Source organism: Mercenaria mercenaria, unplaced genomic scaffold (assembly GCF_021730395.1).
Source record: "Mercenaria mercenaria strain notata unplaced genomic scaffold, MADL_Memer_1 contig_3706, whole genome shotgun sequence".
Classification (NCBI taxonomy): Eukaryota; Metazoa; Mollusca; class Bivalvia; order Venerida; family Veneridae; genus Mercenaria; species Mercenaria mercenaria.
Window position 1 is genome coordinate 50,875 of NW_026461871.1, and position 13,596 is coordinate 64,470.

A 13,596-nucleotide genomic window follows, 5' to 3' on the forward strand; every position below is an offset into this window, starting at 1 on the left:
TTAGCTACCTAGCTGTACCGTTTGTCGCCATAGAATATACATACATATTGGGCTTATTTGTTTTGTTACAAGCTTTGATTACTGATAAAGTGATCGCTTGAACGAATCAATATTCTTGTCAAATGCGTTTTGATGATTTGAAATGCTTTTGAAATTCGATGTAAAATGACCCTTTTTATGTTATATATTTTTCTCAATAAGAAGTTCTATATAGCTACATGTTCCGCAATAATCACCAACAGTTTCATTTAATATCAACCTTTTCACTAATTTCTGTTTGACCTACCTCAACACCGCAGAATTTCCTGTCACTTACTTTGCTTTCACTATATTTACCAGCTATATCTGCTTTGGCTTTGACAGAACAGACAAGCTGTAATATAAAAAAACTGTTTGTTATAGAACTTATTCCTGCATCGAGTTAAAGAGATATGAGAAATCAGAACTATTTAATCTGGTTTATTGATAAAGTTTAAAATATTATGCAAATAATTGGTCAATAAAATGTTTTTTCAAAGTCAAGAATATTATAACATTAATTCGGACTGATGAATATATTATTCCGATCTAGAAAAAAAGTAAAATATCTGAAGCAAAGTGTCTGATTTCCGGTCTTCTGGGTTTGATGCATGCACAATATTTGCAAAATCATACAACCGGAACAAACAGAGTCAATGGTCTTTGTTATTCAATGAAAGTACTTACTGGGGTTAGGACGTCTTTCGGTGGTTTAAGTGAGAAAATTGTGTATAAATATGGCGGATTTGTTGACAAATCATCACCCTAGGACGGATATTTTGCCAAGTATGCGAGTATATGAGTTTTTTCTTTACTTTAAAAACATTGCATACGTGCATTTTGTGACCCGATAGACACAATTTTCTCACATAAACCACCGCAAGACACCATTTACGTCCTACCCCTTGACTTTATTTAGTATTATTTCACAGTATATATAATTTCACTATCTGCACTAAACTTTTCTAAACAAAATGTATTTTACTTTCTGGTTACAAACACTGTTTAGGAAATGGCCCAGCTAGTACGTAAATGACTCGAATTCTTTATTTTTTGTCTAGAACTAACAACTAACAGCCATTTTCTCAAATTCTGACATGACTTTTATTTTTAAAACGTCATTAGTTTTTGTTCATTGTTCATAATAAACGATTCGCATCTCAATAAGTATGTGAAACAGAGTCACATTTTAAAAGAAATAGAGGTTTAAACAATCATTCATAAATGTTATTGATCAGTGTTATCCGTCACGTATAAATTCGGGTTACTTGATCTATTTTGACTGGAATTGTGCAAGGAATAAGGTCAGTTATTCAGTCATTTCTACGAAGATACAATGTACGTAAATAAGACGTGAAGGAAAGATTTGAATGAGTGATCTTTGACCACAAGTATGGTTTTGGTGTATGGACAGTTGGACACTAAATAAGAAAAATGAAATCTCATAATGGTGGATTAAAATAGTTCTGAGGATCTTTTTTGCGACAGAGAAAAGTTCTTTACTTTTTATGCATATTTTTTTCGGAAATCACATTACAGAACTATACCTGACATTTAGGTGACATAATTGTATTACATGATTTGTCATGGAAACTTGGGTCTAACACTACCCATACAATGAGGGGTCTTATTTTTTTTAGCTGATTTTGTAGCGTTTTCGTTTCACTAAAAGTATTTTCTTGAATCACAAATTGACCCTTTTTCTTCTTGTTTATGCTGTCGGGACTGGACATATTTTTATAAAATTCCTTGTAAACCACTACCTGTGATGAAAATAAAAGCATGTTCTGATAACAAATACAGCCAATACGATAAGTCGCACTTCGTGTTTTATTTACCACGCCTAAAGTGAACTTTTTTTGGAAATCATGTATTTATCAGACAATTTCTCTTCAGAATATATATACAAAATTATTTCCAGTATATGAACGAAAAATGCTAATTGTACTCAAAGAATCAACGATGACCACTTTTCTTGGTATGAATGTATCCTATCTACAAAATAAATCTTACTGAAAATCCGAGGGTACGAATTCCGTTTTGCCTCAAGTCATTTTCTATTAGCTGAGTTGTAAACTGGAAAGCGGCAGGCCCATTGTATTTTATCTCTTTAAATGTTTTTATCCTTTTTGCCAGTGATATTCCGGTAGACAAGCTCCAATCAATGTCATAAAGATATGTCACTGAAGGAGCATCAAATACACAATAAAATACCAGTTCGTGATCATTAGTAATATCCGCCGTTACAACAGGTTTAGCCATGGCGCTTATGTCTGGAGCACTAGCACCTAGAAAAAAAAAGACAGTTTTAAATCATCTTCAAGAGACAGGAAACGAATACAATGCGTTAAAGTATTTTTGCATAAAACTTGTGTTTTTCCCCCATTTTGGAGCATACACAAACGGGATAAAAACGTGCTCTAGTGAGCATGAGCTGGTAGTGAACGTGTTTGTTATGCTCTTCCGTGTCCACTGTGGCAAAAAGCACCCGAATTAGTTTTGTCCGAAGTCGGAATGTTCGGGACTTGGAATAATCTTATTTTGCCTTTTCATAAATACCATAATTATCCCGCTAAAACTTGACAGTAATGCGTACACCTTGCGATTAATAAACAGGCATACATCATTTAGAAAAAATAAAATTTCGTTATTTCAGTGAACTCGAATTGAGTGTTAACATTCTTTAACATTCTTTATTTGAATCTTATTTTAAGTCTTTACAAATAATGTATATGTCGACATTGCCTAAAGTGGAATGTCAAACATTAACATGACGTCAAAAGTGGGAATTATTTGTAAACATTGTTTTTGAAGATCTTTTTTCAGTTCCTGTCGAACATTATGACATTTTATTGGCTAAATTTCCTACGAGTGCAATAATGCATTTTAAAGAATTCTATATTGTAGTACAATATTTAATGCAGGAAAACATTATTCTGTAGTAAGATTAGTGTATACCTTCATCGTCGGTTAAACTCCCTGAAAAGGAAATTTGGAACTGTATTATTTTGTGACTCTTACGGAGAAATAAAACGTAGTCTTTAATATGACATAAATACAGTTACATTTAGCAGTTTTTGGATACTAAACAAACATTAACTACCTTATATACGCCTTTATCTAAGCCTTTTGATATTATATAATTTTGAGCTTGTTTTTACTTTTTTCCCACCAACCTAGAAACTAATACATATTAAACAAAGAGCAGCTCCGATTTATAGCTTGTAAGGAAACATGCATATAAAAGTCTAAACAGAGATAATTTAAGTATCAGATACATCATATCGATACATCAGGTAAAAATGTCTAAAACTGTCTAAAATAACACTTGGAAATGGCAGGGATGATCTTAGGAAAATGTACTTATACATGTTTAAATTGAACTTTTCCTCATGGAACTATGTAAATGATTTTGGTATACACCTTTCTACTCTAAACTGAACAAAATGTGATTAAAATTGTTTTTATAGCTCTAAAGGTGGTAATGGAACCTGCGCCTAATAGCGGGCATGCAGTATTTAAGTAAATACATTGAGGGACGGTGCCTTTGAGTCATAATGACCCCTGCAAGGGCTTCAGCCAAAAGTGGAGTTTATACACCTGCAGATTCTTCGTACACGATCGAACTATCGAAACCTTTAAAGACTTCCCTAAATACTAGACTAACCCCATAAATTTTCTATTCCGGGTAGCAGACGCGTTCCTGGTTTTAACACTGTGTGGCAAGTTAAAATGGCCACGGATAACTGAAACACTTCTTTCATAGAGACTTGTACTGTCTATTTCGAAGCAAGTTATGGGGCTAGTCTTGTATTAAAGGTCCATTACTAAGGGAAAGTGAGTTGGCAATTTTTTTCATAGCCAGTGCATAGACTTCTGCAAGACACTAAATAATGAAGATTGGCAGGTCAAAATTTACAGAAGGTCTTTGGAACTCAAAGAAATGTAAGTGTATTATGTTGAAATTTCAATGAATCGACAGAATGACCCCCCAGGTCTTTTTAACTTTCTTCATACTTCATAGAAAAATAATTGTACATATACTGCGATTTATTTCGAATTTCTACATACCAACTTTCATTTTCCAATAAAATGAAATAGTTTCTGTGCTTTTTAAAAGAAATTAAAATGTTCACTTTCCTTAGTATTGGACCTTTAAGGGAAGCCTTTAAATGTTTTGAAAGTCCGATCGTGCGTGCAGAGGCAGCAAGTGTATTTAAGCTACGACTTTGATATGTTCTACAAGTATGCCGAGTAACTCCCCATTGCATTACGCTAGCGAATTTCACCGTGTCAATGTATATAATACTGTAATAGGATTTTGGTCGTTGATTTTATCTGTTTGACTAACATATAAACAGTAGATTTGTTTGAAAAATAGGATTATTGAATATAAATTACTCTAGACCAGTGCCTTTGTTGGTGATCACTTAAAACAAAATGCGCTACTATAATATACAGACAACACATAAAATCAGTGAATGTCCGTTGATACTATTAGTTACACTGCTTGTTGGTGACAGGATACGGGATATACGCTGTCTCGAAAATCCATATCAGGCTCGAACTTCGCTTCGCTCTCGCCTGATATGGATTTCCTCGACAGCGTATATCCCGTATCCTGTCACCAACAAGCAGTGTAACGATTTTATCTTGCCGACTACCCTTTACTTACATGCTATAATCAACACATTTTGTAAATTAACAAAGCTACTTACAGTGCAGACTGGAATCCTACAAATCATTTGTTTGGTCATTACTACTTGATTTACACCAGCCATAAAATGCACAATGACCTGTGTTTTGGTTAAATCACAAAACACAAAAGCTCATTTACACAGGTTATGAACTGGTTTAGATTAGAAACACTAAAACCTTCTTGTTCCATCCCTTCAAAAGTTACCGGATATCACGGTGTCATAGATGTCTTGATAGGCTTTCATCCCGTTTCCTGTTAAATCATTTATCTTGCACGTAGATTAAATGATCCTACAACAAATTGCTGAGTAACAAATATGTCAATTTCTTTATTTCACGATGATTTAACTATTTAACTTCCAAAACAAGATTTCAACGTCCGTGTATTCCATACAGAGTTATTCCGCTTTTACGGCTAACTTTTGTCAAACTTCATGAGCCTCAACTCAAGTAGAATGAAATCGGCAAGAAAACACTAAATTTACTCTCGGAAACGATACTATCACTGGAGCTAATAAATAATCTGGCTTGATTCAATTAAGCCAGCAGTGTGGCAGCCATTTTGTTTTAATCAAAATTCATATCTGAAATATACTAGCAGGATATGGAATATATCCTGTCTCCACGTGAGGTCTATTGACCAATAGAAATGCAAGAAACTTGTAGGAGGCAAGATAAAAACAATACTTACTGATACAGTAGGCCTCAGAACATCCAGATGTTGATTTCAAATAAAACACATATTTCCCATTTTGACATAAAATTGTTGATATCTTTTTCGTTTCCAAACAATCGTTGTGTGGAGCATTTTTACATACTACCACTTCTGTTTCGACATTTGGTGTTTGCGGAAGAGCACCTGAAATATATTAGAAAATTTATTAATTCGTATTTACTGAAGTCTGTCTCGAACAGATCAGGACAAACAATTGGTGCTTAATTGATGGTCGAATAAAAATCCTTACTATGCATTTTGAAAAAAACTCGAGTGGTTTAAACCAATCTTAGCATGATAATATAAGATTTCTCTATTTCATTTTAATATGAAGAGATACATAGTATCATACTATAGAAACAATAAATCTGAAATAGATGAAATATTATACAAATACAAAAAAAATGTATTGACATTGCATGACAACAATGTACAATTCCGTCTAAAAATTCTACGACATTGCGAAAATTTCAGCTGCCCACAAAATGAACTGTCTATCTACGGAATCATCTCTGTTACGGCCAACGCCTTTGAGTGTGTTGATATGAAAAGCGATACTCGATAGTAAGATGATGAAAACGCGAAATCACGAAACTACGATAACGAAAACGCGATAGTACGATGATGATAACGCGATACTATGATAACGAAAACACGATAATACGATAGTACGATGATGATAATGCGATATACAATCGTATTTTCACCATCGTACTGTCGCGTTTTCACCACGGTATATGGTGAAATTGCGTTTTCGTTATTGTAGTATCGTGATTTCGCAATTTCATACAATAGCATAATCGCATTTTCATCATCGTACAGTCGTGTATCGCTTTTCAGATCAACACATTCAAAGGCGATGGCCCTAACGGAATTCTGTATCTATCAAACTATCATATTTAAGGAAGTACGAGCAATTTTTTTCTAACGTTAAGAATTTTTTCATACCCTGTGAGCTTGAAGAACATTAGTTTCTAAGACAAACAACAGGTCACCTAACTCGTTTAAATTTTATAGGGTATTTTCTTCACCCACTGTTTACGCATTTCTGAAATTTTGTAAAATTGAAAACATGTTGGTACTTTATTTTGTTTGTTTGTTTTGGGTTTAACGCCATTTTTCAACAGTATTTCAGTCACGTAACGGCGGGCAGTTAACCTAACCAGTGTTCATGGATTCTGTACCAGTACAAACCTGTTCTCCGCAAGTAACTGCCAACTTCCCCACATGAATGATCAGAGGTGGAGGACTAATGATTTCAGACACAATGTCGTTTATCAAATAGTCACGGAGAACATAAGCCCTGCCCGAGGATCGAACTCGCGACCCCGCGATCCGTAGACCAGCGCTCTTACCTACTGAGCTAAGCGGGCGGGCTTGGTACTTTATGAAACATATAATATCCTATTTAATCTTATAGGGATTTCAGGTCTTTCAGGTTAATATGAATATATGGTGATGTCAGTTATATATAAGCATAAATGTCACTAACAAATCTCTTAAATCTTTACATGTTGACATAATTACCCCACCCACTTTATTTTCAATGGAAAAACGTATTTAGATCTAAAAATAATCTGACGTTAAGATTTTCAAAATATTTTGCAGCATTAATGACACACAAAAATGCTTCAAAACGGAAAGTAAAAAAGTTGGGGTCACCGTGCATCTAAGAGGTTTATTAAGAAGAAACTGTTAAAAAGTGGTGAATTTTGATATTTTTTGTTCTTTATGTTTTAATTTATATTTTCTAGATAATATAAAGTGCTATCTTGAAAACTTTTATTTTATTTATAACTTAACATTACATGTATCAGTCAGAAAAATATCAAAACCAAACCTGATCTGCTTTAATAGATATTTGAAATTACCTACCCCTACCCCATTGTAAATCTTACGTCAATTTTAGGCAAATGCCAGCCAAAAATAAGGGTGAATTTTTTTTTTTTTCGCAAAAATATATTTGGTTAAATGGTACATTATTAGCCATATTTTAATTATTTAGCATTAATTTTTGTCCAAACTTTTGTTAGAAAGCAATATTCGAAGAAACATTTTTCAAAATGGCGCCGGATATCCTGAAAAAAAACCGCTCGTACATCCTTTAGCAAGATTTAGCACAGATAATAATATAACAAGTAGAAATGTTGCTGCGGAACGCAGCAAAAGAGAGAGCGTTGCTCAAAGAAATGCTATACAAGGCTATACTAGTAGTTGGAACCGATGGATGTTCCGTCTGAATTATAAACGATCAAGATCAAAACAGCATGGTTAAATAGATCACTAGATAATGTAGTAGCAATACAATCAACCCTGTGCTAAAGACCACCTCCGAATAAAGGCCACTAATAATTGTAAAACCCTGCTAAGAAAGGCTATTATCTCTCTTCACGTTTACCAAATATAGTGACAATTTACTTGTGTTGAAAGATCACTTGTGATCAAAGATCACTTTTTCATTTCCCAAAGGTGGTGTTTACGGACAGGTTTGACTATATTGCACAACTCAACTGAGAGGGGTGATGAACAGGATAATTATGTTGTTTTACAGATTATCTGGTATGAGGACTATTATAACATAGTCTTGTATCGTTTAATTAAGAAGAAAAAATACATCATCGTAACTCTTTCCACTATTTTTATTGCATACATGGTATTGTTATAAAGTCAGAAGTTATGTGTCCTTGAACAGCCCGGCGCACGGTGATCATATAGACTTACAAAGTCTGTTGAGATCAAACAATCTGTAATAATATGATGCCAGTCTAGGTGATCATATTGTAACAAGGTTATCAACCTCGTGGCTTCAGCAGGATCATTTTGTTAATTTTTCATTAATCTTATTTCTAGCTCGATCTTCGCCGTCTGTTGGTGATTATTAGCCATCTGTGAATTGGTATGGCGTATGTTTCATTAATACATAAATTTCAATATGTGGTTGCCAAAATCTCTACAGACCTTTATAACTGCCAAATTTTCTATATGTTCTGATGACGAAGTTAATATGCACTACAAACAGCAAAACACAATTAGCTTAAACATAATTCCTTCCGCCTAAATCCGAATGATGGCATACTTTCAATATACCGGGTATGTCAACCGAATGTCTAACTATATTTTGGCGTATCAGTGAGAATATTAGCAGGTGAATTCAAACCATTATGGATAAAAATGTAATTGTGTCGCTAATTGGTAGCAATAGCTGTGTGCTTCACCATAAGCGGAAATGTGAAAAAAGACTTAAAATACAATATATATTTTACATTGCTCTATGCACAACAGGTCGCTTTTGACAGCGAAATACTACGTTATTATTGAACAGCCCTCGTACAGTTCTTGCAGACTTATGTTGTGTGTTTAGTTTTAGTAAGTCAAACCGACCGTAAGCTATTAATTAATGACTTTCCATCTTAAACTATTGCCTTCTGCAAGTCTGTCAGATCTCTTACATGAAAACATGAGCAGGGCTCTAACCCACATAGGTTAGAAACATGTGGTGTGAAGTCGACGGCCATAACCACTCGTCAATGAAGGCCATTGTAAAGTAATGTACACAAGATTACCAGTTAAGTTGTTAAAAAAAAGAATCGTTATAATACACATTCAAAATGTAGAAACTTAAATCCGTTACAATTCTAAACTTTGTGATGTAATATTTAACAAGTTCAACGACATAGACCTTGTTCTAAAACAAGTATTCTGCCTGAGTAGAAGTATTATTTTCTTTTATATTTACTTTTTTGTTGTGCAAATTCATATAACCTGGGATTCAATCGCTAGAAAACTTGAGTCGTTAAAACGATGTTACTAATGAAACTATCTTATAACTGTTTTCTTTTACACTTTCTATTTTTTACCTTCCTTTTTTTACAAAGTATATAACATACACAAATAACTATAAATGTTTCCATTGGAAACGAATTTTCTCGCCATATAGTGCCTGTGAGTATATAATAGCAATAGTCTGAACTTAAGTATAACCTTGGCCTTTAAACCACGAGTCTAATATTTGTACTTTATTGATGCTTTGTTACAGTAAATATTCATAGCAAGCTATTTGAATTTCCATCATTCTGTAAAGAAGTTATAGTTCGGACAAGCAAAATGGCCAAAATCTTTTACCTCTGTGATAGTGACTTGAATATTTTAGTTAGATGTCTATGTCTTGCACATGACATCATCTTCGTGAAATGTAGGCCCGTCAAAATGTAAAAATATGCATTTTTTACTATTCCAGGAGCCATAACTCTGAAAAAAAGGAACGGAGACAGGTGCGCAAGTTAATATCATGATGAAGACTCATGCAAGGTTTCCTTAATTTCTATCAAATACTTCGTGAGCTAGGCGCATTACAAAGTGAAATGTGCATTTTTGACTACTTCAGGAGCCATAACTCATAACTAATAGGGGTGGAGCCAGACGAAAAGTAGGAGGTGCGCAAGTTCATAATTATAATGATAAAGACTCATGCATGGTTTCGTCAATTTATATCTAATACCTTCTGACCCAGGCGCGTCACAAACTTTTTTCGGACGCACGAACAAGACCAGATCTATATGCCCCCATGGTGGTGGCATAGAAACACAGTTTGGTTTCCCGTCATTATTTCTTAAAAGTGTTATTCCGATTACCGGCTTAACAGTTATTTCCAGTTGAGCTTAAAAAGCACGTGGCAAACCAAATATGTATTCATGCATTTGCTAAAGGCATCTATTTTCTGTCATGTTTTACCAAGCTTGTTTGCATCTGAAAGGCTGTTGTAATTATTTATTAATGTGGTCGTTAGTTTAGCTGTATTTCTATTAAATTTATAATTCATGAATATAAACACGAACGTACACACGCAGCCATAAAAGTTCTCTTACTGTTTACGTTAAAGAGTTTATATATATTGTTTCCTTCTCCAGAGAAGGAACACTTAGAATTGGTAAATCACATTTGACTGCGAAACTGGTGTCAAAAACTGTTGTCATTACAAGCTGACCAATCAAACTCCGTGACCTTAGAAATGACCTCTAACGTTACAATTATTATTTCCGAACTGAGACGACTCTCTGGCTGAACGAGTTCCGTGAATTACATATTACTAAACCCGAGGATGGCAAAGTTACGTCTTCTCTATAACTCAGTGGTACAATATCCGTTTTGAGTGTGGATTTTTTTAACACTTTAAACAGATAGTTAAGTGCCGGTCCATTGCACAACTAGGTCACAGGAGCTAAAAGTAGATTTTTAACTGAAAACTTTAAAAATCTTCTTGTCTGAAACCACGGGACTTAGGCCTTTGATATTTAGTATGCAGCATTGCCTACATGTCCTCTACCAAGTTAGTTCAAATTATGCCCCTGGGGTGTAAAGAGGCCCTGCCCGAGAGGCCAAAGTTCTACATATACTTAGATATTAATAAAAACTTTTTAAAAACTTTTCTTGTCTGAAACTGCAAGGCCTATGCCTTTGATATTTGGTATGTAGCATGGCCTAATGATCCTCTAACAAGATTGTTCAAATTATACCCACGGGGTGAAAAGAGGCCAAACCCAGAGGTCACTTGTTTTGCATAGAGGAAAAAGCCCTTATAACTCAGCAATTCTTAGGCTAGGCTTAGGACTCTCCAATTAATGGGGAGGTTGGACCTGAAGAGTATATGACCTATAAGTCACAGGTCAAAGTCACTGTAACCTTAAGTGCCAAAAAAAGCTTATAACTCTGCAATGCTTATGACTAGGACCCTCAAACTTAGTACGAATGTTGGTCTGACCAGTATATAACCCTAAAGGCAAGGTGGGTCATGTGCAATGTCACTAAATCACCTGCAAGCAGACATTTGCAAAGATCGCATTGTCTAAAGTTGTTTCAAAAATAAATATTTTAAGCTAAATAATCTTTTAAACTAGATCTACAACTGAATTTCCTAAGTAAATATAGTCAGGGCTCATGATGTTGCTCATAATAAGCCGCATATTCTATCCATTCTGCGAATACATATTTTTTTTTGACATTCAGTTTATTTAGGATACTGTAACCATAGTGTGTTCCATGCATCAGTGATCTGGTAATCGAAAGTAACATATGACCATAATCTGTCCTGAAGTTAACGTATAAATTAATCAATGAGTAGATGTACCTTTGTTAAAAAAAAAAATAAACAATAGAAGACATACAGTAACTGGTCGATAAACGGACATCTTCTGAAATCCAAGATTTATAATTTCAAGACTACATAAAAGATAAATACAAACTTCTGAAACCTTTATGTTGATGCATTTCTCAATATCTTTATTTATAATATTTACTCGAAAAAACGTGATTTTCAGACAAAAGATATCATTTCGTAACAATGATGTTTACTTACCAATCATGTACCAATTGTAATGTGTAGCACATGGTTCGGGGGTATCAGCTATAACATAATCATGCAGAGAATACCATCCATCATCTAGAAGGAAGTCACAAATTGGAGCATCCCCTTCTTGAAGTTCATTTCCTACTAGTCTCTCTGTCATATAAGAAAGCTCAGCTGCATCGTAACAATGGTCTTGCCCATAAGCTGTAAGAATTACTATATTTTACTTGCTTGTCTAAATTTCTTTATGAAAAATCACAAAAAAATGTGTCCCTACCTGCTGTAACCATTTCCTTGTGTACGTTTTCCGTCTGTCTGCCCAACCGTCTGTCCGCCAAAAGAAGATCCCGCGATATTTTGGAAAAAAATCTAGGTTTTTGTAGAAATAATGAAACATGGTATAAGAAGATAATGCAAGTTATTTTGGTCCGCTCTAAATTTCGGAATGCTGCTGTAATTTGAAAATAGGATTTAAACGTTTTTGTCAGCCTGGTAACCTGAAGCTAATATGTATACCATATACACAAAATAACAGAATGATTATGTTGAAATAATATTTTGGTGGAAAAAAAGATCTTCTTTTCTCCACAGAATAGACTATAGGCATTCAAAGTGTGTATTAATAATAAAAAAAAACACGACAACCTGTCTAGATAATTTGGTATATATATATATAATAACTGAGGAGTGTTCAAAATCAGCAATATATCTGTCTTGAAGATTTGTCTGGTTAAATGTTTTCTCTTTTCATTTGCAGAATAAGCATATATATTGCTGTTCATATATACATATATAGCTGATTAGGAACACTCCTCGATTTAATCGTTTCTCCATGTATACTAGTATATACATGTATACATGTGTATATGTATTTATGAACAGCATTGGTCTACAAAATATAAATTAATTCCAAAATAAAATTCACTTGAGGTGAAATAACACAGCATATTACATAAACAAATCCGGACCTCAAAAACTATTTATTTTCGTGGCATGATACTGGAGCCATTAAATGTATATATTGGAAAGAAAACAACAAATACTCCTACAAATGTACCTGGACCTATTTGCATTCTTTCCTGAAAATACCGCAAACACTTATTTCATATTTATCGAGATACAGACTTGTTCGGGAACCATGTGAACAGCGGTTGCTTAACCTGCCAGACGTTACTGACATCAGACTATACAATGCGCTACGTAACTTTAACTTGCGATGATGCCACTAAAGTTATAACAATTGGCAACAGAAATTGTTATTAGGAGCGTTCTTTTGATGTCATTTGGTGATTCAATTTTCTAATTATATAACAAATATAATTCTTGCGTGCGGCGAAATGGCGTTGCTATGCTTTAAAATTCTATGTATTTAAACGAAACAACCCTAGAAAAGCATTGGATTATCGTACAATTTAAGACAGTTTCTACCATAATGCAACTCTACCTTAAATGTTCAAATCAACGATGTGTCAGTTATAAAACGGTTTGTATATAATTTTACTCAACACTCAAAACAATAAAACACTGCATACACTGAACACAGCCAGTTAACGCAAAAAAATCTACGCTCTCCTAATTTTATACTACCGGCTGCATTGAAAAATCTGATCTTCCTAAACGTTACATCTGATGACAGCCCTTTCTGTATAATCGGATTTCTAATATTGCTATTATAATTTCCAACAATCTAGTTTTAATTTAACCAACAAGCGTTTGGCTAAAAGGGACTGGACTCAGATATTGGCTAAAATATTTTTTTAACATGAGATTTTGTTTCTAAACTATCTTTAAAAAATGTAAAATCAAGAAAAAATGACGCCCG

General features: G+C 34.0%; 1 protein-coding gene across 1 annotated transcript in view; it reads right to left on the reverse strand.

Moving 5' to 3' along the window:
• The window catches only part of LOC128553326 (uncharacterized), a 55,277-nt gene extending 43,343 nt beyond the window's left edge, over positions 1-11,934 (reverse strand). The window contains exons 1-5 of the mRNA XM_053534461.1: positions 11,784-11,934; positions 5,408-5,575; positions 2,977-2,997; positions 2,032-2,306; positions 287-373 (exon numbers count right to left, since the gene is read on the reverse strand). Coding sequence (XP_053390436.1) covers positions 287-373; positions 2,032-2,306; positions 2,977-2,997; positions 5,408-5,575; positions 11,784-11,934 — 702 coding nt within the window. The remainder of the gene's footprint in view (positions 1-286; positions 374-2,031; positions 2,307-2,976; positions 2,998-5,407; positions 5,576-11,783) is intronic.
• Between the last annotated feature and the right edge of the window lie 1,662 nt (positions 11,935-13,596).